This window comes from Salvelinus sp. IW2-2015, linkage group LG31, assembly GCF_002910315.2.
Source record: "Salvelinus sp. IW2-2015 linkage group LG31, ASM291031v2, whole genome shotgun sequence".
Classification (NCBI taxonomy): Eukaryota; Metazoa; Chordata; class Actinopteri; order Salmoniformes; family Salmonidae; genus Salvelinus; species Salvelinus sp. IW2-2015.
In genome coordinates, this window is record NC_036870.1 from 9,991,014 (window position 1) to 10,012,045 (window position 21,032).

General features: G+C 42.9%; 1 protein-coding gene across 11 annotated transcripts; it reads right to left on the bottom strand.

Moving 5' to 3' along the window:
- Positions 1-88: 88 nt before the first annotated feature.
- Positions 89-19,396, bottom strand: LOC111955635 (retinoic acid receptor RXR-beta-A). Of its 11 annotated transcripts, XM_070436297.1 has the most exons (15): positions 19,093-19,394; positions 18,463-18,607; positions 15,364-15,415; positions 15,010-15,239; positions 13,268-13,294; positions 12,560-12,707; positions 11,663-11,842; positions 11,042-11,065; positions 9,363-9,529; positions 9,006-9,135; positions 8,653-8,785; positions 6,395-6,436; positions 5,702-5,793; positions 5,428-5,533; positions 89-5,329 (listed from the first exon to the last, which is right to left on the bottom strand). In XM_070436297.1, the coding sequence occupies exons 4-15, from the start codon at positions 15,154-15,156 to the stop codon at positions 5,182-5,184; spliced, it is 1,344 nt and encodes a 447-aa protein (XP_070292398.1). In that variant the 5' UTR covers positions 15,157-15,239; positions 15,364-15,415; positions 18,463-18,607; positions 19,093-19,394; the 3' UTR covers positions 89-5,181. The 11 variants fall into 11 exon arrangements, with proteins under 11 accessions (XP_070292398.1, XP_023831629.1, XP_023831630.1 ...); XM_023975861.3 differs by lacking the exon at positions 15,364-15,415; XM_023975862.3 differs by lacking the exon at positions 15,364-15,415 and having other exon boundaries at positions 9,369-9,529; positions 19,093-19,391.
- Between the last annotated feature and the right edge of the window lie 1,636 nt (positions 19,397-21,032).

The window sequence follows — 21,032 nt, forward strand, 5'->3', positions numbered from 1 at the left end:
TCAAATGTTCCACATTGTTCTTTGAATGCTTATTTTGAAACATACACTGAAAAGCATGGACAGACAAAATCCACCAAGACAGGAATGGTACAGTATTAAAACCTTTACTCGGACATGATACAACAGAAACAGATTCKAAATTAAATGACAAAAAAATGCCTTTCCTTCCCCAAAACACACAAAACAGTCAATCATTTCCACATGTATGCTGGAGTCAGAGATAAAAACATGACAAAAAAAATAGACATGAGAAAAAGGAAGTTGAAGATCCCATGTGATATAACAGTTCCTGCATGTGTTTAATAGTCCTGAATACAGACAGATGAATAGCGCGGTCAAAGGAAAGAGTCAAGCACAACAAAGAAGCGGTGTATTTTGGCGGGAATCAACGACAGGAAATCTCGAGATCTAACGAAAACAGCTTTTCTTGATCAACAAAACAACATCTGATCAAGTGAAACCACCCTAAGCACTTATCCCACTTTGAACGCATTCTCCTCTGAGCATGTTGAGTTGGCCCTCCCCTCAAGTTCATCCGCGTAATGGGACACTATCCAGAGCCGTGACTTCAGCGCGCACCTTTGGGATCTATGCATTGGCTCCAATGTTTTTCTCAGCTTAAGCCAAGGTTTGCTGGCAGTGTCCAATGCATATTTTTCTACGTAAACACACTCCTGTTTGCGTTGGACACGGAAGACAAAACCGGGATCCAAATAGCCAAATTATCGGTGCACGTTCCTAGCTTGTAACTCTGCTCTCTTGGCCAGTTAAAAAAAACACCAATGCACAGTATAATCACCATAGGGACCACCCCGACTAGTGCCCTCCCCCTTGCTGTGGCACCTTTCTTATAAAAGGGGAGTTCTTTAGTGACAAAGCACAACACTCTGAATACTAAACAGTCAGCCATGGGACCTCAGCGTGGCACAGCATCAACGCTGGCCTTCACACCTGTGTTACGTCATCACAGGGGTGACACCAACCAACCGCATGGGGTGTTTTGATCATCACAGAGTTGACCTTTGCACCAGGGTGCCTATTAAATAAGTATTGCATCCCGCTAGATACCAACACATGACAGCTTCACAGCCTGCAAAATTTTAAGAGTTTTTAAWTTTTTTAAAGCAACTGATTTCAAAAGTAAGTTGAAGATAAATGAATGTAATCAAAAGGTCCAGGCGTCTGCCTTGAGTGCACGCGGTCACGAGGGACACGCATCTTTGGGCCGCACGCCGGCGGTCTGTCTCCAAGGGCGAAGACCGCCGCAGCACTGCCATCAAGTAATACCAAAGGGACACTGCACTCGGTTGGCAAGGGAAGAGAAGGGCTCGGGCAACGTGTACGCAAATTTACGCCCCACTTCGCTTGCGCCCTGCTCTTCTGTGCATCTTTCTGTGTTGTTGAAAACCTCTCTCCATGCTGCAGCACACCCGAGCTTGCTGGTATAACCAGATCAAGACTTCATTGTACACAGTGGATATAGTGACAAATCAACACAGGCACATAAACATAGTGTACAGGCAGTTCAAAAAAAATCTTCTGATAAACTGTCTGCCTGAACAACCTGAAAATGCTAGCTTATAGAACCTGTAGAATTCTTATAGGGCTGTTATACGTATACTGTAATCGCTGCTCACAGCTAAACTGAATTTTACAGGACAAGACACAGCATAACAAGGGATCTTTAAAATGCACTGTTACAGCACTAGAAGAGGCAAGTAAAGTCTTTTGGACTAAATATGAAATTTAAATATCTCTGCCATTTTAAAAGTCATGCCTCCCTCAGTCTGACTTTTCCTAAATACGTCTATTTAACACACGCATGTTAGCATTTTGTGTTATAAGCAGTTCTAAAGAGGATATATATTTTTCGGAGCGACAAGTGACTTTTTGAAATCCTCCTACACTCACATGCAGGTAAGACTGATTTCTATATAGTATTGGCTCTATTTCAAAATATCCCTTTTCCAATAATTACCTCTGTTCCATGAGCTCTACACTTGAGCATGAGAAAACAAATAGCCTACAGTAACAAACTAATGAAAATGCTATTTTGTTCTTTGAAATAATACTTTTTTGGCATTCTGTTACCTAAGTCCTTCATAAACACAAGCAAAATATTATTTTTCCAATAGCACATATGAAATTAATTTATTAGACTGTTAGAATGTTGGAGTCAAAGACTCGTTTTGGCTTGAAGAGGGGTCCCTCAAGGCCAGGCTTTTCTAATGTTAAGAAATGGGAGATTGAAATGCGTTCACATTCAACTGAGGAAGCTCCAACAAAAAAACGAGGGAATTACATGAGGGATTGTTGCCAACATCGTGACAAGATCGTGGTTCACACTGGGGATACACAGATAAGATACTCTACCCCGTGGGACTAAATTCCTTAAGACTGATCTCGAGTTCTAATCGTTCATTTTATTCTGCAGCGACTGATTCCGAATTCGATTCATCGCTCTGAAATCGGGATGCGACAACAAGCGACGCAGCTCTTCTCTGTACATTCACAATCTGGACACTGAGGAACAGAGCATGTGCATGTTCACATGTATAGACGTACATAAACCCGACGGGCATGTAAATGGTCTACAGTGCTCCCACGGCCTGTTCACAGGCTTGGAGTAGGACACCCTGTTAGACAGGTATCATCCTCCATATACACATTACATGGGGGAGGTGTTCCTCTCCCGCCAGAAAGGGCTGACTGCAAGTCAATGTAGGGGATCGGCTGAAAAGAGTACGGCCGAGTGGGAATCCTATTTTAAGTAGACCTCAGTTTCAAGAGGGAAAAAAGGTGGAGGGTGTGTACTTGCACACTCTTAGCGTTTTGTTTGTGTACTGTGTTTGCATTGGTGGGAGGAGCTATAGGAGGACGGGCTCAATGTAATGGCGGGAATGGAGTAAATGGAATGGTACCAAACACTTCAAACACATGGAAACAACGTGTTTGACAGCATTCCATTGAACGGGCGGCAGGTAGCCTAGCGGTTAAGACAGTTGGGACAGTAACCGAAAGGTCGCTGGTTCGAATCCCTGAGCCAACTAGGTGAAAAATCTGCCGATGTGCCCTTGAGCAAGGCACTTAACCCTAATTGCTCCTCTAAGTCGCTCTGTTTAAGAGGATCTTCTAAAATTACTAAAAATGTCAATTCCATTCCAGCCATTACAATGAGCCCATCCTCCTATAGCGCCTACCACCAGCCTCCACTGGTGTAAACAAGCACATCTATAATTGTAAGACCACATGAGTCGTGTAGCACCCAACTTTAGGACAGCTGAATTTCTGTCCAGTAAGCGATACAGCAATCTCTATTCTACATCCTAATTTCTGTTCTGAATCTCCAAATACTTCATAAACGACCAACACATCTAAATCCTTCTATGCACACAATATGGTCTCAATCGTTATGCATCCGCCAATACTGCTCACGTTGTGTGTAATGATGCTCTTTTAATATTTCAGTTCAAAGTTTGTATCTAATGTGTTGACAGCTAGTTCTGTTATGGGGGAGCTGAATCGGCCCCTATTGCTTAGCTTTGTGTAAGCAGACCACACAATACAGTCGCGGTAGATGGCTGGCAGGGTCATCGGCTGAAGCCAACCAATCAGCTCCACAATAAAATACAAAGTATTGTCACAGGCTGGGCAGGCTAAGGGGGCGGGGTCTATCGCCCTGCCCGTGACACAGCAGCCCTATAGAATACCATCCCTATAGAATACCATCGCGTCAAGAGTGACGGAACTACTAGCACAACAACTAGACCTAATAGACAGTGACAATGAGGTGAGGTTTTCAAGCTTAAAATCCAGTCTATGGGTAAAACCCTTTTACGATTATATCTATATTTTTTTACAGTACATATTGAATGTGTACAATATCTGTTCATATTGCTATCGGGGAATTTTTTGTTGTTGTTTGCTAACATGCTTGCTAACCCCTGTGTTTTCCCTACTGTATGCACATATTGGGATTGCCCAGTCGTGCTCTAGTGAAGGAGTAGATGTGTCATCGTATTTACATATTGTTAAAAAGTTAACGGAAAGAGGCTGCAAGCACTTGAATGACACAAACTGAGGATTCAGAAGGGGAGTTGTAGGGGTACAGTAGACCACTGGAACAAGATATCGAATGATATCAAGGCTTTCTTAGACCGGATGGCCATTTCACAGAACGAAGCACGGCCATTAACACCTTGGCTCTTAAGACTTTTAAGATGAGATGGAGAGATTCGMTGTGGTTGCCACAGTTTCTTAAAGATGGGCAGATATTTGTTGCAGAAACCTGTTTACTTACACAGTAATGTTTCACAGAGTGCAAAAATGACCATTAGCAAAGTAGAGGGTGTCAAACAAAAGAAACATCTACAACAGCACCAATGAACGCAGTGCTCTTGAACCAGGTTGCACTTCCTGTGCCCAATGGCCCTTGTTTGGAGAACAAACAGCTAAATGCAACAAAGAACACATCTTACAAGTCAGTTTCTCTCTTTGAAAGCCTGGTGTGAGCTTTAAGGGCCAACCAAAGTGCCCCCTCCTTGGATTTCAATGCCTTAAAAAAGGTCTCATTTTAAGAGTACAGTACTTCAGAATGAATTCAGCGCATTTAAGCATGATTAAAGCATAGTATTCAAATCACATTCGGATTGGTGAACTCAGAGGGGCGTGTCTGCCTCTATTGGCWGTGTCCTGACCAATAGAAGTTGGGTAACAGTTGATTGAAATATTACGCACCTGATCATGACGTGTTTGGGTTAATCCCAAGAGTAAAGCCTAAGACGGAGTAAGCCACTCGTCATATCTATGCGCACAGCAATGTATCTGAATAACTTACGAACCCCACAAGAAGCTGAGAGGTCTACCGGATTCGCAGAAGCGTTTACACTCAAAGCTGGAGGATACCAACTGAAGGCTAACTCATGATAAAAACTTGTTTAAGCAGTTAAAAAGGAGATATTTCAATGTGTCTTAACCCCTACTGTGAAAAAGTGTTTGCGCCTGTGTGTTTGACAGCATATGGTCTTTCGGAGCTGTATAAGCTTGGGGGGGTTATGGGTGAAGGGGTGGTGGGGTTGGTGTGAGCGGGACATCAAAACCAGCAGACATGGTGAAGCCCCAGAACCAGGGTGCCAGAACTAGAACCCCTGGTGCAAAATGGACCAGGGCAGAACCTGGTTCTTAGGTCAGCTGGTGGGGCGCCTCTAGCATCTCCATGAGGAACGTGTCGATAGGGGTGTCGCCAATCAGCTTGAAGAAGAACAGGTGCTCCAGGCACTTCAGGCCAATGGAGCGCAGCGCTGGCAGCCGAAGGAGGAGCTTAGCGAACCTGGGGCGATGGGGAGAACGAGTGAGGTCAATCATGGCGGTGACGTGGGAGTATTGTGTGGATAGGTGCTATAGTATGTCTGTGTGTTTCTCTTGTACCTGCCCTGCTGGTCGGGGTATCTCTGTTTACAATAGGACTCCAGCGATGCGTACACCTTCTCCCTCAGCAATTCCACTTCACTTGGGCTGGACAGTCCCTTGGCATCTGAATGCAGGAACAAACACAGGCACTATAGCACATGACAATAATTAACATGTGATTCTTCCTGACATCATGCTATATCTGGGATGAAATGACTGAAATCATAATCTAGTCTGAAACGGCTTAAATCGTTGTCTTGTCTCAAATCATTATTTGAGCGGAAATCATTACCTGGGTTGAAGAGGATGATGGCTCGGAGGCAGCCGAGCTCGGTCTTGTCCATCTGCATGTCTCTCATCTTACTGACCAGCTCAGTGAGAACTCTACAACCAGGGTCGAGGAGGGGGAGGTGTGACAGAGGGACGAGAGAACGGGAGGAGATGGGTTAGCATCTTCTCTAGGGTTCACCACAGTTCCACTCAACGATGCAGCAGTTAAATAAAMAAATTAACAGAAGGGCAGGGGGGCTGGGATACAGGTTTTACATCCTCTTTACATTATGCATTTAAACGTTACACTACAACCACACAATCTATAACTTACATCCAAGCCCAAACCACACTTTTCTTATTTACAAACTACTGCACATCGCAAAAATGTTGGGTAATGCAATAATTCAATAAGGACAGAAAGAAGATGAAGGGAAGGAAGTTAGCAGCTGGTGTTTTGTCGACGCTGCGCCAGCGACCAGTCGAGCCTGCGCTACGACAGAGAAGAGGAGAAACAGAACACAACACTCACTGAAACACGAGCTGACAAGATACACACGACCCGCTCTTTTACCTGGGCTAATTACAGCACTTTCTTTGCCAGATTCTCTCACTCAACAACTGGGCCAAGAAAAGCGTTTATTTTGTGGCGTTGTTTGTTTTGTTTTGTGTTCGTTGTTGATAGGGGAAGGTAGGCGTGTAGTGATGTCATTACCTGTCAAATATGGCTCCAACCTCTGCATTGTGCGCACTCTCCCTGTGTATTCAATTACAATGTGTTATTACAATGTTATTACACAGTTACATTGTTATTACATTGTCCCCCCCTGCGTTGGTTTGGGCCCAGAGGAACAGGTAAGTTAGACTCTACATTGCATTTTGGTGCCCAGTTCCACTTCTGGGAGTAACAAGCTACAGGCTCTTGTTGATGGAGACTTGGCCTGATGAAAATGTTTTAGATAGCATTAAAACTACGGGAAATAAAGCTTGAGGAATGACAAAAATATGCCAGTGTAACACAGCAATAAATAGATCCGAGACATTTGAGCACAGACAAGATTTAGAGGAGAAGATATTGGGTCTCATTGATATTGGGTCACATATTGGGTCTCATTGAAATAGGGCAAATAGTTATTTTTTATTTAATGTTGTTTTTTAATGAACCTTTATTTAACTAGTTCTATACAGTATTACCCAAGACCTCTGCTTATCTTCACTACCGTAGCGTTTTAGGCATACTTCATTGTACCCTCGATAATTAGCATATAAAACTTCCTGGGTAAGTACGTATCATTTAAAAAAATCCTTCATGTAAATGGTTTAACCAAATCAGCACAAAAGGGTTATAAGTATTAGCACGGGCCAATGACAGTAGAGCAGAGAAGCATAAGCCAATAGAGGAGCGTAATAAATAGTCAAAGGAACAATGCAGTAATATGATTTAATCATCTTAATCAAATCGATTTGGCATAAATCATAAATGAATGAAAGAAAATTATGTTTTTTTTAGGAAACAAAAAAGACACGTGAAGATAAAAAATGAGAATTGAGAGATTTCACACAACAACAAAAAAAACATTCAGCGGACCACATTTACGCAAGGATGTCTAGATGAATCTGAAACAAAAGCCTGCAACCAGTTAATCCAAGAGATGCTTAAGTTCCTGTGGGAATTGGGAGTCTTGCAGTTTACGAGCTATTAATAACAATGTAATTACTGTGTAATAAACAATGCATTCACACCATGTGATGTGGCGACCCTATTGAGTTGGGGTGGGCACGCTTGTTCCTTGAGAGCTGCGATGAGCGCAGGATTTTACTCAAGACAGGTGCCATGCCGCTTGATTAAAGGCTATTTTCTGCTACTGAATAAAATACTGACATCTGCCAAAGTAAAATGGAATAGATGAGTGTGCCCCGTGTGGGTGTGGCTGTGTTGGGGGGGGGGGTATCCTAGTGAAATCAACAGTGACSTCTACAGTACATTAAGCATTAGTCCCCAGCGTTCTAGCATGCTGCATTATTCTAGAGGCAGACTAAAGGCGTCAGCATGCTTCAGTTCGGCTGGCACCTGACCGAACTCAGCTAGTCGAACAGAACGAGTGTGCTCGCATACTCCCTTAAAAAAAACCTTTGCTTGAAAAATGAGGGGGAAAAAGCGCGCAATAGCACTGTTTGTCCATTTTGAGACGCCGTAGCCAGTGTACACTTCCTCAAAATAGTCCAAACTAATCTAAGATAACTCAAGAAATCTGTCATTAATTTAGACGTTTTTGCCCAAATAGATGTTAGTCTCGAATTTTACATCTAACTAAGATGTTTGGTGCATTTTCAATGAAAAAATGTACATGAAAACAAGTCGTCTCTTGTTGAATGACAACAAAGACTTTACTGAATAATCCCTACTGTTGACCAATTACCAATGAAAGGGCGTAGACTTCGTCTCCGAACTTCGGCTTGCCTCCAGAAAAAATGCTGGGTGTTCGAACAGCCGAAAAAAATCCTCACCGTAGTCCAAAATGAACAAAAACGTCACAAAATGTAATCCTAATATATGCACGAACTCTACCCGAAAGTGCTCCATTCTCCCTTTATTCAGGAAAATGATTCAGCTCATTTCAACAAACTCATCTGGACTCCAAAGAGAAATGGCCATTTAATGAATAATAACTGTAACAGGCATGACCATGACTGAAAATTATGTTCTACAAACACATGTATGGTAAAGTGTTTATATGACGGCGTGTATGATCAAATCAAATAAACTGCCATTACAAAAACACTAGACATTAAGTGTTGACTGTTTATGGAAAACTGAGCTTAAAACCAATGCAGAACGCTTAAATCCTTCAGGGGCACCTTTCTTTTTTCCAATCTTTCTCCCTGCAGTTTATAAGCTTTTCTTTGAAAATTAACATGTAAAAGGTTGCTTCTATGTGGTTCACCGAGGTCCATCGCACGTGTGTGTGTTACCTGTCGAAGATGGCTCCCACGCCGGCACTGTGGGCGCTGTTCCTGTGCACGTGTAGGCCGGTGGCCAATAGGATGCCGTCCTTCACACTGATGGAGCGGTGAGAGAAGGAAGCGATCAGCAGCTCGTTCCAACCTGGAGGGAGACAGGGTCATCAGCCTATCCATGTAGGGCTGTGAACAGCTTGGATTTAATGAGGTCAAAGCTGAGCAGGGCTGTGTTCATTAGGGTGTATGACAAAAAACTTTTTCCAACTAAAAAAAAGTAACGTTTTATTGGACATGTCCAGGTTTCAGTTTGCTTTCTTCCGTTTGGTGCCGATGAACATGAAAAGGCGAAGGCTTTTTGAGCGTACCGGCACGTAGCAGGATGACCTGGTCGTCCAGGGCCAGCTCAGAGAAGTGGGGGACCCTCTTGGCCCACTCCACCAGGGTAAACAGCTGCTTGTCTGCAGCCTGGCAGATGTTGGTGACCGGGTCATTGGGCTGGAGAGGAACAGAGGGAGGAGAGACTGGCTTCAACATAGGGCACAAAATAGAGACTGGAGACCTTAGGATCACATTTAAAACTAAGCGGGTCTGTTATCTCAGAATATATTCACAAATTGTTGGCTCAGTCGCACAATCAAATCTCTAGAAATAATAACAGACAGTGGAGTAAGAGAAGTTGGTATGTGTGCGTCGCGGGGTCAGACGGTGGGTCACACACACACATTTACCGAGCTGTCCCCGGAGCTCCCGTCGGCATGCAGCTCGGTCTTCTGCTCCACGGCCATCTCGGCCTCCAGGATCTTTTCCACGGGCATTTCCTCGTTGACGGCGCTGGTCGACTCCACCTCGCTCTCCCGCTCCTTGTTCCTCTGGCGCTCTTCCTGCACGGCTGCAGGGGCACAGGAAGGGCAGAGGGAAGGAGAGAGGGAAGGAGGGGACGAGAGAGTCGGGGAGCGAGAAGGAAAGAGGCACAGGAGGGGAGGAGGAGAGGGGAAAGTAGGGAGAAGGATGGAGGGGTAAAAGATAAAGAAAGAGCAGGACAGGGAAGTGAGATGGAGAGAGGGAGAGAGCAAATGGGAAGCAAAGTGAAAAGAAAAAAAAGAGAAAGGTGAGAGAGAAAGGAGGGGAAATTAAAAAAAGTTGAGAAAGAGAGGAATGTGAAATGAGGAAAGTAAACAATGACACAGGTAGAGGAAAAGGAGATACACAGATATGTACATTTCCCGTTTAGTTCAAACGACAAAGCTTTTTTTTTAACCTTTCACACCAGGTCTCAAACTCAAGGCCTAGGGGCCACATCAGGCTCGCAAGCTGCTTTCCTGTGGCCCCAAGACTGATATCTGATTCCCATCAGCCATCAAGAAAATGTTATATTAGAATCACCCCACAATAAGGTTTATTCCTATGGCACATTACAGGTTATACATCATTGAAGTCACCCCAAACCACATAAACTGGCACAATACCAATCATCTGTGCACCACTATCAGCGAATGCAGGGAAATATGTGAAATCAGCCCGACACCACAGTAATATGATGGTAATACGATTTTACATAATGTCAGCGATACTGAGAACAGTAACACTAACTCCACGATAAGCGTTGCGTTGCTATCAGCGGTGTGTCAATGTGATGTTCTACCTGCTACACAGAGCATGTTGTTTTGAGAGCGGAGAGGAACAGAGGGGAAGAACATCTTTTCTCTATTTTCCCCTACTGTACCTTACCATATTCATCAATTATGCGGAAGTACAATAGCTTTGGTCCAGTTTTACGCAAGTACTCATTAAAGTGTTGGTAGTGGTTGTACTAAATGATCCTCTAATTGCACAAGTTGCCTTTGTTTACATTGTGAAGTGTATAGTGGAGGCTATATGCAACCAAAATCAACTTTATTTCTCATTATTCCAATTTACAAGACGGAATGAACGCGGCGTAAAGAATTGAACCTTTGCGATTCTTGAGCTTGGGCGCTGCCATTGGACTTGACGCAACGTGAGCACAACAAGGGTAGTGAAGCAGCTTTCATTGATTTCAAAGGAAGCATTTCCTCAACGGCTGATGGCAATGTCGTACGCCCGATGGCTATAGTATATCAGGGCCTTAAGACTTACATTGCGCCTGGTAATTAGAGTTTCATACCAATACATTCTGCAACATACCTCACCCAGAAATAGACCATCACAACAAAACAACATAAAATATTGTTGTTTTACCTCTTGACCAAATAAAACATTTGAAAAATGCACAAACATTAGAAAAAGGATGATTGTTTCAAAGTCTTGTAGGCAAGAGAGCGCTGTCTTCCGTGTGGTATGGTCCATTTCTGAGCATTGACATAAAACTACATAAGTACTCTGCACTATTCCCCACCAACTATTTAAATGCCATTCTCCTTACATCTCTGTCGTTCATCTTGGACCACTACAGATGGGAGAGAGAAAACGAGGGGAAACAAGAGGGGAGAGAGAGGGGGACAGGGGTTAGTGTTTACAAGGCTCTCCATCCCCCTCTCTCTACCTCTTTCTCGTTCTTTCCATCCCCTTTGAGTACAATCAATACTCTCCCCTTAGAAATTCATATTACAATATTCAAAAAATCTTAAATGCTCTTAGAGAATCTTTATTATACATAGATTATTTCAGTGGATTTAAAAACAGCATTTGGAAATAGTTTTATAGCAAGTAGGCTATACAATCTTTCGGCAACAATGTCAACCAGTGTTATTTCAGCAGGGCAACAGGACGGTTGGTGAGTGGGGGTCTTTGGGTTAGGAGACACAAGGGGCCCCATCCCTCTTACTTCTACATTCTTACTGCAGCAAGTCAGACCCAATTTCAATAAGGATCCTAGCTCTCCCTCATTCTGTCTGTCTTGTCGCGGTCTCGCTCCTCATATCTCCAATTGCATCCCTCTCGGCCTCTCCCTCCATTTCAAGTCTTACCAGGTGATAGCGTTGCCCTTTAATAAGCCATATTGAATGCTAGTTGAGGACAGCAGACTGCTAGGCTCCCCCCTTACCTTCCCTCTTCATGCCCATAGCCAGACACTTCTGGTAGCGACAGTACTGGCAGCGATTGCGCTGGCGCTTGTCCACCAGGCAGTCCTTGTTGTCCCGGCAGGTGTAGCTCAGGTCCTTGCGCACCGTGCGCTTGAAGAAACCCTTGCAGCCCTCGCAGCTGTGCACTCCGTAGTGCTTACCTATAGAGAGAATGACAAGAAAGATGAATGTAAATTAACAACAATAGAGAGGGAATAGGGGGATAGCAAAAGGAGGGAAGGTTACATCAGTAACAAACCCCTTTCAATCCTTCAGGCACTAAGCCTAGAGCGCATAGTTTTTCAGGTGTGATGGTAATGAAAATACATGGAAGTGTTTCGGTCCCTTTTAGTAGAAACTGAACTGGTACAGACAAGGGATAGATGAAAAACAATTCCCTACTGTGTTTTAAACATTTTATGCAGATTTTTACAATTTTCTACACTACGGAAAGGTAACCCCAAATCTAGGGTTATATGACGTTTCCATACCACAAGGCTATAAGTCCATGTAGCCAATGCCATGTTGTGTAGATCCCACTATGCACAACACAAATCTCAGAGTGTCAATCCCAAATTCATGAGAAACATCCACACCACCTAACTAAATTTCATTCAACGCCTGTACAATTTTGGACAGAACTATCCTTTAATAAACAAAGCATATTGCACTACTGCTTCTCTCTCAGTCCCCCCCTGACACAGACCCTAAATCATCCCCCAGTCTGTACCATATAGATGGAAGAGTATATAGTTCAACTTGTCTTCTTACAGGCTGGGGTGGGGTTCTGGCCATATTGCATACACCATTCAATTCATCTCTGATCTCCACAAGAGCATAGGGTCTAGGGGCCAGTTTGGGATTGGGCCTAGACTTACCGGAGGAGCGGTCACCACAGATGGCACACAGGCGCTTTTGGGAGAGCATGGGGCCCCCTGGGCTGTTGCCTCCCAGCCCGAACGGAGGCTTCACGTCATCCGAGCTGCTGACCGCGTGCAGGCCCGACATGGACACTGTGGAGTTGATCTGGAGGCAGAGAAAAAGGGGGGAGGGAATAGGGACAGGAGTGAGAGGGGAGGATGTGTCATGAACTGACAGCACATCACTCCTTAGTTTAATTATTTGGAGTCATAGATGCAGAGCTGTCATATTTTTTTTTTTAAATGACAAAAAACATCAGTACTTTCATGCATCCAACAATCACAGCTATCTTTTTGAGTGGGCTGGTTGATCAGTATTAAAGCCACATTCAGTTACCCGTTCGCACGCCCAGGCATCATTGGTCGGAGAAAAGAGCCTCCCTCGCCCTCAAAGCAATAGAGATTACAGAGCACTTCTCGCCCTCACCAGTTCAAGCAGGTTAAGTCTCAAGGCATCCTCATAGCCGGATTAATTCGTGAGGACGTTTGAGGAGAATCAGAGGCAAAAAGTGAAATGGGGGGAGGGAGGAGAAAGAAAGAGAAAAAGCAAGGGAAGGAGAGGAGAAATAACACTGAAAAGGACCATCTGATGTGAGAGGAGATAGAGGAAATAAAACAACCAATATAGAGAAAGGCAGAGGTGGTAATAGGGGGGGGGGTTCTTACCTCTGCACTCCTGGTATACATATTGATCTGTGAAGTAAAAAGAAAGGGATGAAGTAGAGGGCAGGGGAGGAAAGAAAGAGGGATGGGTGGGCACACTCAGGGACGGACAGTACGGGTATTTGTTTGGATATTCACTACTATGCTGCCACTACGAGCCCCTTGGACAAATCAATTTGTGCCTGGAAGAAGAAAAGAAATCTACATAAAATGTTCGCAAACGCAGATAAATTAAATGTAGATTTAAAAACTGTACTTTGTGCATGTGAATTTATGGATTTTATGTACAGTACTAGTCAAAAGTTTGGACACCCCTACTCATTCCAGGGTTTTTCTTTTGTTTGACTATTTTCTACATTTTCTACAACTATGAAATAACACATACTGTCTTCTGTATACCAACCCTAGCTTGTCACAACATAGCTGATTGTCTCAAACGCATTAAGAAGGAAAGAAATTCCACAAATTAACAAGACACACCTGTTAATTGAAATGCATTCCAGGTGACTACCTCGTGAAGATGGTTGAGAGAATGCCAAGAGTGTGCAAAGCTGTCATCAAGGCAAAGGGTGGCTATTTGAAGAATCTAAAATATAAAACACATTTTGATTTGTTTAACACTTTTTTGGTTACTACATGATGTGTTATTTCGTAGTTTTGATATGTTCACTATTATTCTACAATGTAGAAAATATTGAAGATAAAGAAAAACCTTTGAATGAGTAGGTGTGTCCAAACTTGACTGGTACTGTATATATTTAATGGAAATATTGCAGAATGTGTTCCCTATTTTCTAGTCATACGCAGGAAGAGGACAGGGAGAGTTTGATCTTTTGATGTGTGGTTTTGAGGGCAACCAATGATTCATCCACTGGTACCCTTGATCTAAAATGTCAATTTAATCATTACTCAATTAATTTAATATTTTGTGAGGTTTTTAAAGTCAGAACACATTCAAAGAAAAAGGGCAACATGTTTAAAAAAGTACCCAAATAATGCTATTTCGTGGTTGATTTCACAGATATCAAATCAATGATTTACAATATTTAGATATGTATGGTTTCACGTTTGCCTTTGGTAGTTATCCACAACTTCACTTGACCTATAAGGCTGGGAATTGCCAGGGACCTCACAATACGATATTATCACGAGGCTTAGGTGTCGATACGATATGTATTGCGATTCTCACGATTGGATATGTATTGCGATTGGACACTGTGATTTTATTGCGATTTGATGTTCCAAACATATTGCTCACCATATGTCTGCTGCAGAGGGACAAGAGAGAGCCATGATAATAATAGTTTTGATCAACCATGGAAATAAAAGTGCTGAAAACAAATTGGCTCCCTATTTAAAAAATAATATGGAAAACAAGCTTTGAAGGGAAAATACTAGAGTTGATGCAGGTACAGCTAGCTCAAAAATAATATTGCGATATTGCCTAATTGCACATTTTAGGGGTCGTAAAATAGCAGCCAATTGTTTATTTACAATAAAAGTGAGCTCAACAAGTGATACTCTTCTCAACCAATCACCAGAGGATGATACTGGCAGATACACGCATGTTGACTGCAGCCTATGAAGTCACACTTGGTTCACACTGGCCACTACTGTAAAGCAGCATTTATTGACCATGGCGCCAACTTCCCATCTCTGAATGACCCTGAAAGGTGAAAGATGAGGCAGGAGAAGAGTGGTAGAACAGAACAGTGTTAGCTACCTGTCTGGAACTCAGGGCTCACCTGGGGGCTGCTGATGGGGCCGTAACCCACTGAGGGTGTCCCGGGCAGGCAGGGCGACCCCAGGGAGGAGCTGATGACAGAGAAGGGCGAGCCCATGCTGCTGATGGGGCTGTTGACGGCCGAGGTGGCGGGCGGCAGAGAAGTCATTGCGGCAGCTGTGGGGGTCAGGGGTGGCGAGCGCTGGCCAGAGGGAGGGGAGGACACAGAGGAGCTGTCTGGGCTGCGGGAATCTGGTGAGAAACGACAGGGATTATATGCCAGAAAGTGATGACACCCTACATACAACTCAAGTTTAAGAAAAAAATGATTGATAGTTCCCCTAGCTACAATGAAGTTAGTTTTGTGTGTGCTTACTTTTACCAGGGTCATGCCCAGGGGTGTCAATTGGGTATGGCAGGTGCAAACCCTAGATCAACACCAATTTAAAATAGGTCACTAAAATCATTCTAATCCCGATTAAAACGCAAATGCAGTGTAGCAGTATCAGAGAGATGGCTTTGGGATCATGCAGACGGCTCAGAACCAGGGCAGGAAGGCTGCATTCGCGGCTGGCTGGCTTTGGGACAGCGCATCAACGCAGCTCCGCAGTGAACAGCACAACTTTTTTCTCAAAACAGTGCACAGGTGGTAGATGGTTAGTTAACTGCTGTTTGACATAACATGAAACTAGAGTTTTTTTAACCTGGTGCTGGGCTAGTGTGTAGCAGCTAATTGTTGTAAGACAAGTGTTTGTAGAATGTCCCCTATCTACTAAGGTGAATGAAGTTACAGCAGCCAAGGTGATAATGGCTAGAGTCAATTTTGGTTGTTTTTGTTGTTTAAAATTGCATTTAGAGTTTTTAAACTATGTTCGAAATGCAGTAAATGACCCCTTATATAGCACTTGGAATAATTCTGTATAAGCAATAATTAATACCAATAATAATGAATTTGTAAAGTGTATTTCCAAAGTTCAAATGCACACCTTCAGAAAGTATTCACACTCGTTGACTTTTTCCACATTTTGTTGTTACAAAGTGGGATTAAAATCTATAATTGTCATTTACTCTAATGTCACTGTAGAAGAAAATGTTTGAAAAATGTATTAATATAAATAAATAAAACACTATATCTTGATTAGATAAGTATTCAACACCCTGAGCCGATACATGCTAGAATCACCTTTGCCAACAATTACAGCTGAGTCTTTCTGGGTAAGTCTCTACAAGCTTTGCACACCTGGACTGTACAATATTTGGCCATTAATCTTGAAAAAAAAATATTCAGGCTCTGTCATGTTGATTGTTAATTATTGCTAGACAACCATTTTTAAGTCTTGCCATAGATTTAAGCCGATTTAAGTCAAAACTGTAACTAGGCCACTCAGCAACATTCAATGTCGTCTTGGTAAGCAACCCATCTATATTTGGCCTCGTTTTTTAGGCGATTGTCCTGCTGAAAGGTGAATTTGTCTCCAAGTGTCTGGTGGAAAGCATGCTGAACCAGGTATTCCTCTAGGATTTTGCCTGTGCTTAGCTCTTTTCCGTTAATTATTTATCCTAAAAAACAACCTAGTCCTTGCCGATGATAAACATACCCATAACATTTTTATTTTATTTTACTAGGCAAGTCAGTTAAGAACAAATTCTTATTTTGAATGACGGCCTAGGAACAGTGGGTTAACTGCCTTGTTCAGGGGCAGAACGACAGATTTTTACCTTGTCAGTTCGGGGATTTTATCTTGCAACCTTTTCGGTTACTAGTCCAACGCTCTAACCACTAGGCTACCTGCTGCCCCATGTTGCAGCCACCAACATGCTTAAAAATATGAAGAGTGGTACTCAATGTTTTTTGTGTGTTTTTTTTCAGTATTACTTTAGTGCTTTGTTGCAAACAGGATGCATGTTTTGGAAAATGTTTATTCTGTAAAGGATACCTACCCTCTTTTCACTGTCATTTGTTAGTATTGTGGCGTAACTACAATGTTGTTGATCAATCCTCCGTTCTCCTATCATAGCCATTCAACTTTGTAACTGATTTAAAAATAATTTGGTGTAATTGGTTCAGAGTTTGTTTTGATATTTTAACCTGCGTGTCGTGATCGCGTTTGGTGTGGGGGGACAAAATAAATTGATGCTCGATGGCGCAGCCGGTTTGGGTTCCGTGTAAGTCCCTGCGATAGACTAGCGTCTTGTGCAGGGGGTGTACTTGTACATCAAGCTGCCTCGCGCTACAGAAACAGGAGATAGGTTCCTGCCCTAATGAGCTGTTCCGGATCGCACAAGCCAAGGCTACTTACTTACCGGTTGCCCAATACCATGCTGGTCGAAATTTGAAACAAATTATCCACAGGAAAGTATTGTTTAGCTGACTTTTTAGAGCGCCGGTACTAAAGTTTCTATCATCACCTGGCACATGCGCAAAACCATGTAAATACCTGCTGACTTCAGTATGCATGCCTCGCGTGTTTGCTCATGACCGAAAGGCACGTGCACAAGACGGAAGTACATGCAGGCCAACTAACTGAAGTCCAGTTTTATTAGTCGTATGTACGGGATACACATGGTATACACGTCCAACTAAATGCTTACTTTAACAATACAACAGTAAGAAATAATAAAATATAAGAATATGAAAAAAGTAAATGGCTCAGTAGAGTAGAATAAACATTTTAGCATAATTATAATACAGTATTTAGCAATCATCATAAGAGTCGGGTAGCAGCAGTTGTGATGTGTGTGTGCCAAGGTGTGGAGAGTCAGTGCATGTGGTCAGTCCAGTTCAAGTGTTCAGTAGTCTGATGATGGATGTAGATGGAAACTGTCTGAGCCTTTTGATATCAGACCTCATGCTCCGATACCGTCTGCCCTGACGGTAGGGGAGGGAACAGGTCGTGTTTGGGGTGTGATGACCGCTGCAGGCCTTCCTCAGGCACCATTTTGAGTAGATGTCCTGGATAGGTCCCAGTGATGTACTGGTGTCAGCAGGTGTTGACATGGTTTTGAGCATGTGCCAGGTGATAGAAATGTCAACTTCGGTACTGCCGCTCTAAACAGTTGAGTAAACAATACTTTCTTGTGGATATCAAATTTCGACCTGAAAGTCCAACACCACAGAAAACTAACTGGTAGTCATTTCAAATGATTGTATTAAACATTCTGGCTTGTAAAGAACATTTAAACAATCATTTCAAGCTGTATATACCAATAAGTGTGTAGTAATCAGACTAAAAACTGGGGTGATGTGTTTTTTTTTGTGTAATTTGTGAGTGCATCCTTGTAGCTATAGCCAACTAGGCTATTCAGTTTGGTAGCTTAGTAACTTGTTATGCCTTGAGCCATTGCAAATATTGTGAACAAGCATCTCTAATGCACCAACTATAGTTGACCACTGCAGCTGGAACATTTAAAAAAATGCCGAAGTGGCTTGATAGCTAGCGAAATTCATTCGAAAACACCAGTGGCATTCTCTTACCTCTGCTGTCACCCATTACTACCTCCTTGGTGGAAAAGACGTGCTGGGACACCGATAAACGTGCTTCAATCACACTCCGCTATCTAACTCAAGACCGCGGACTGGGGCCCGGGCCAGAGTCGTTTTCGGATGACCAAAAACAGGACTGAAAAAAATGAGGGGGGTGAAATTCATGAAATAACAGACGCAAACGTCAACATTTGGCATCAGGCCCGTGCTTTTGAGAGGCACGGTTTTCATAACATGAGGCATAAGCATCCATTCTCATTTGTTTTTTGTCTGTGCATTTTGGTCAAGAAGATGCATGTCGTAAACTAACGTTACCTAGCTAGCTGACATTATATATCTCAAATAACTAGCTACCTAGATTGTGACAAACGCGGAGTCAACAAAATTGTGGCCTGTAGACAGTGCAGCCACAGATAGTAGAAGGACGTTTTGTATCAGTTGTGCAGTTAGCAACCTAGCTATCTAGCGTAGTGCAACAACCGACCAGAGAAAACTCGCAAGTGATAGTTGGTCAGTTTGTAAACAATTCAACATTCTAGCTATACATTACCCCAACAGTAAGATATAACGTTAACGCTAAAACAAACTATGCATCAACAATAATTATACCTAATTACTAACGTTTTTGACAGTGCCGTTTCTTCGCATGAAAAGATGTGGTGGTCAGGCCCCGAGTTCTTCCTCTCCTCTCTCCCCACTTTGCCTCGCCGTCAGCCCTCCCTTTCCCTGTACAGCCCTTCTGCCTGTGGCTGACGGAGTAGCTACCGTACCAAAAACAGTACCGTTTGAAAAGGTTTCTGCATTATGATGCATTTACATGCCACTTCAACATTCTATGGCAGCCATGTTAGCTCCCAATTAACATTACATGGGGAATATTWAAAAAATACTATAAAACTGAGTGTCTGTAATGAGCATTATGATGCATTTACATGACACTACCACATGCAGCCATGTTCCCCATGAACATTACATGGGGAATATTTAAACAATGTTATGTAACTGAATGTCTTGAATTAGAACAATATCCCAAATTCTAAAAGTTGTCCCAACTCTAAATACACAGAACCCAAATATAAACACAACATGCAACAATTTTCAAGATGTTACAGTTCATATAAGGAAATAAGTCATTTTAAATTAATTAATTAGTCCCTAATCTATGGATTTCCCGACTGGGAATACAGATATGCATCTGTTAGTCACAAGATGCCTTAAAAGGGAGGGGTGTGGATCAGCAAACCAGTCAGTATCTGGTGTGACCATTTGCCTCATGCAGTGTAACACATCTACTTCACATAGAGTTGAAAAGGCTTTTGATTGTGGCCTGTGGAATGTTGTCACACTCCTCTTCAATGGCTGTGCGAAGTTGTAGGAACTGGATCATGCTGTCGTAAATGTCGATCCAGAGCATCCCAAACATGCTGAATGGGTGACATGTCTGGTGAGTATGCAGGCCATGGAAGAACTGGGACATTTTCAGCTTCCAGGAATTGTGTACAGATCCTTGCAACATGGGGCTGTGCATTATCATGCTGAAACATGAGGTGATGGCGGCAGATGAATGGCATGACAATGGGCCTCAGGATCTCGTCATGATATCTCTGTGCATTCAAATTGCCATCGATAAAATGCAATTGTGTTCATTGTTCGTAGCTTATGCCTGGCTATACCATAACCCCACCGCCACCACGGGGCACTCTGTTCAGCAAACCGCTCGCCCACAAGACAACATACACCGTTGAAACCGGGATTCATCTGTGAAGAGCACACTTCTCAAGCGTGCCAGTGGCCATCGAAGGTGAGCATTTGCCCACTGAAGTTGGTTACGACGTCGATCTGCAGTCAGGTCAAGACTCATGTGAGGAAGATGAGCATGCAGATGAACTTCCTTGAGACGGTTTCTGACAGTTTGTACAGAAATTATTWTGTTGTGCAAAACCACAGTCTCATCAGCTGTCCGGGTGGCTAGTCTCAGACGATCCCACAGGTGAAGAAGCCGGATGTGGAGGTCCTGGGCTGGTGTGGTTACACGTGGTCTGCGGTTGGACTTACTGCCAAATTCTCTAAAAAGATGTTGGAAGCAGCTTATTGGAGAGAAATTAACATTCAATTCTCTGGCAACAGCTCTGGTAGACATTCCTGCAGTCGGTATGCCAATTGCACGCTCCCTCAAAACTTGAGACTGTGTTGTGTGCACATTTTAGTGGCACAAGGTGCACCTGTGTAATGATCATGCTGTTTAAACAGCGTGTTGATATGCCACACCTGTCATGTGGATGGATTATCTTGGCAAAGGAGAAATGGTCACTAACAGGGATGTAAACAAATTTATGCACAACATTTTAGAGAAATAATATTTTTGTGAGTTTGTAACATTTCTGGGATATTTTATTTCAGCTCGTGAAACATAGGACCAACACTTTACATTTTGCGTTTATATTTCTGTTCAGTGTATATGGCTCTGGGCACAAACGGCTTCTCCAATAGACATGTTGGCTGGTTAGCAACAAAACAGAAGGTGTTTGCTTAAATTGTTGACATGTAACTATAATTCGTCT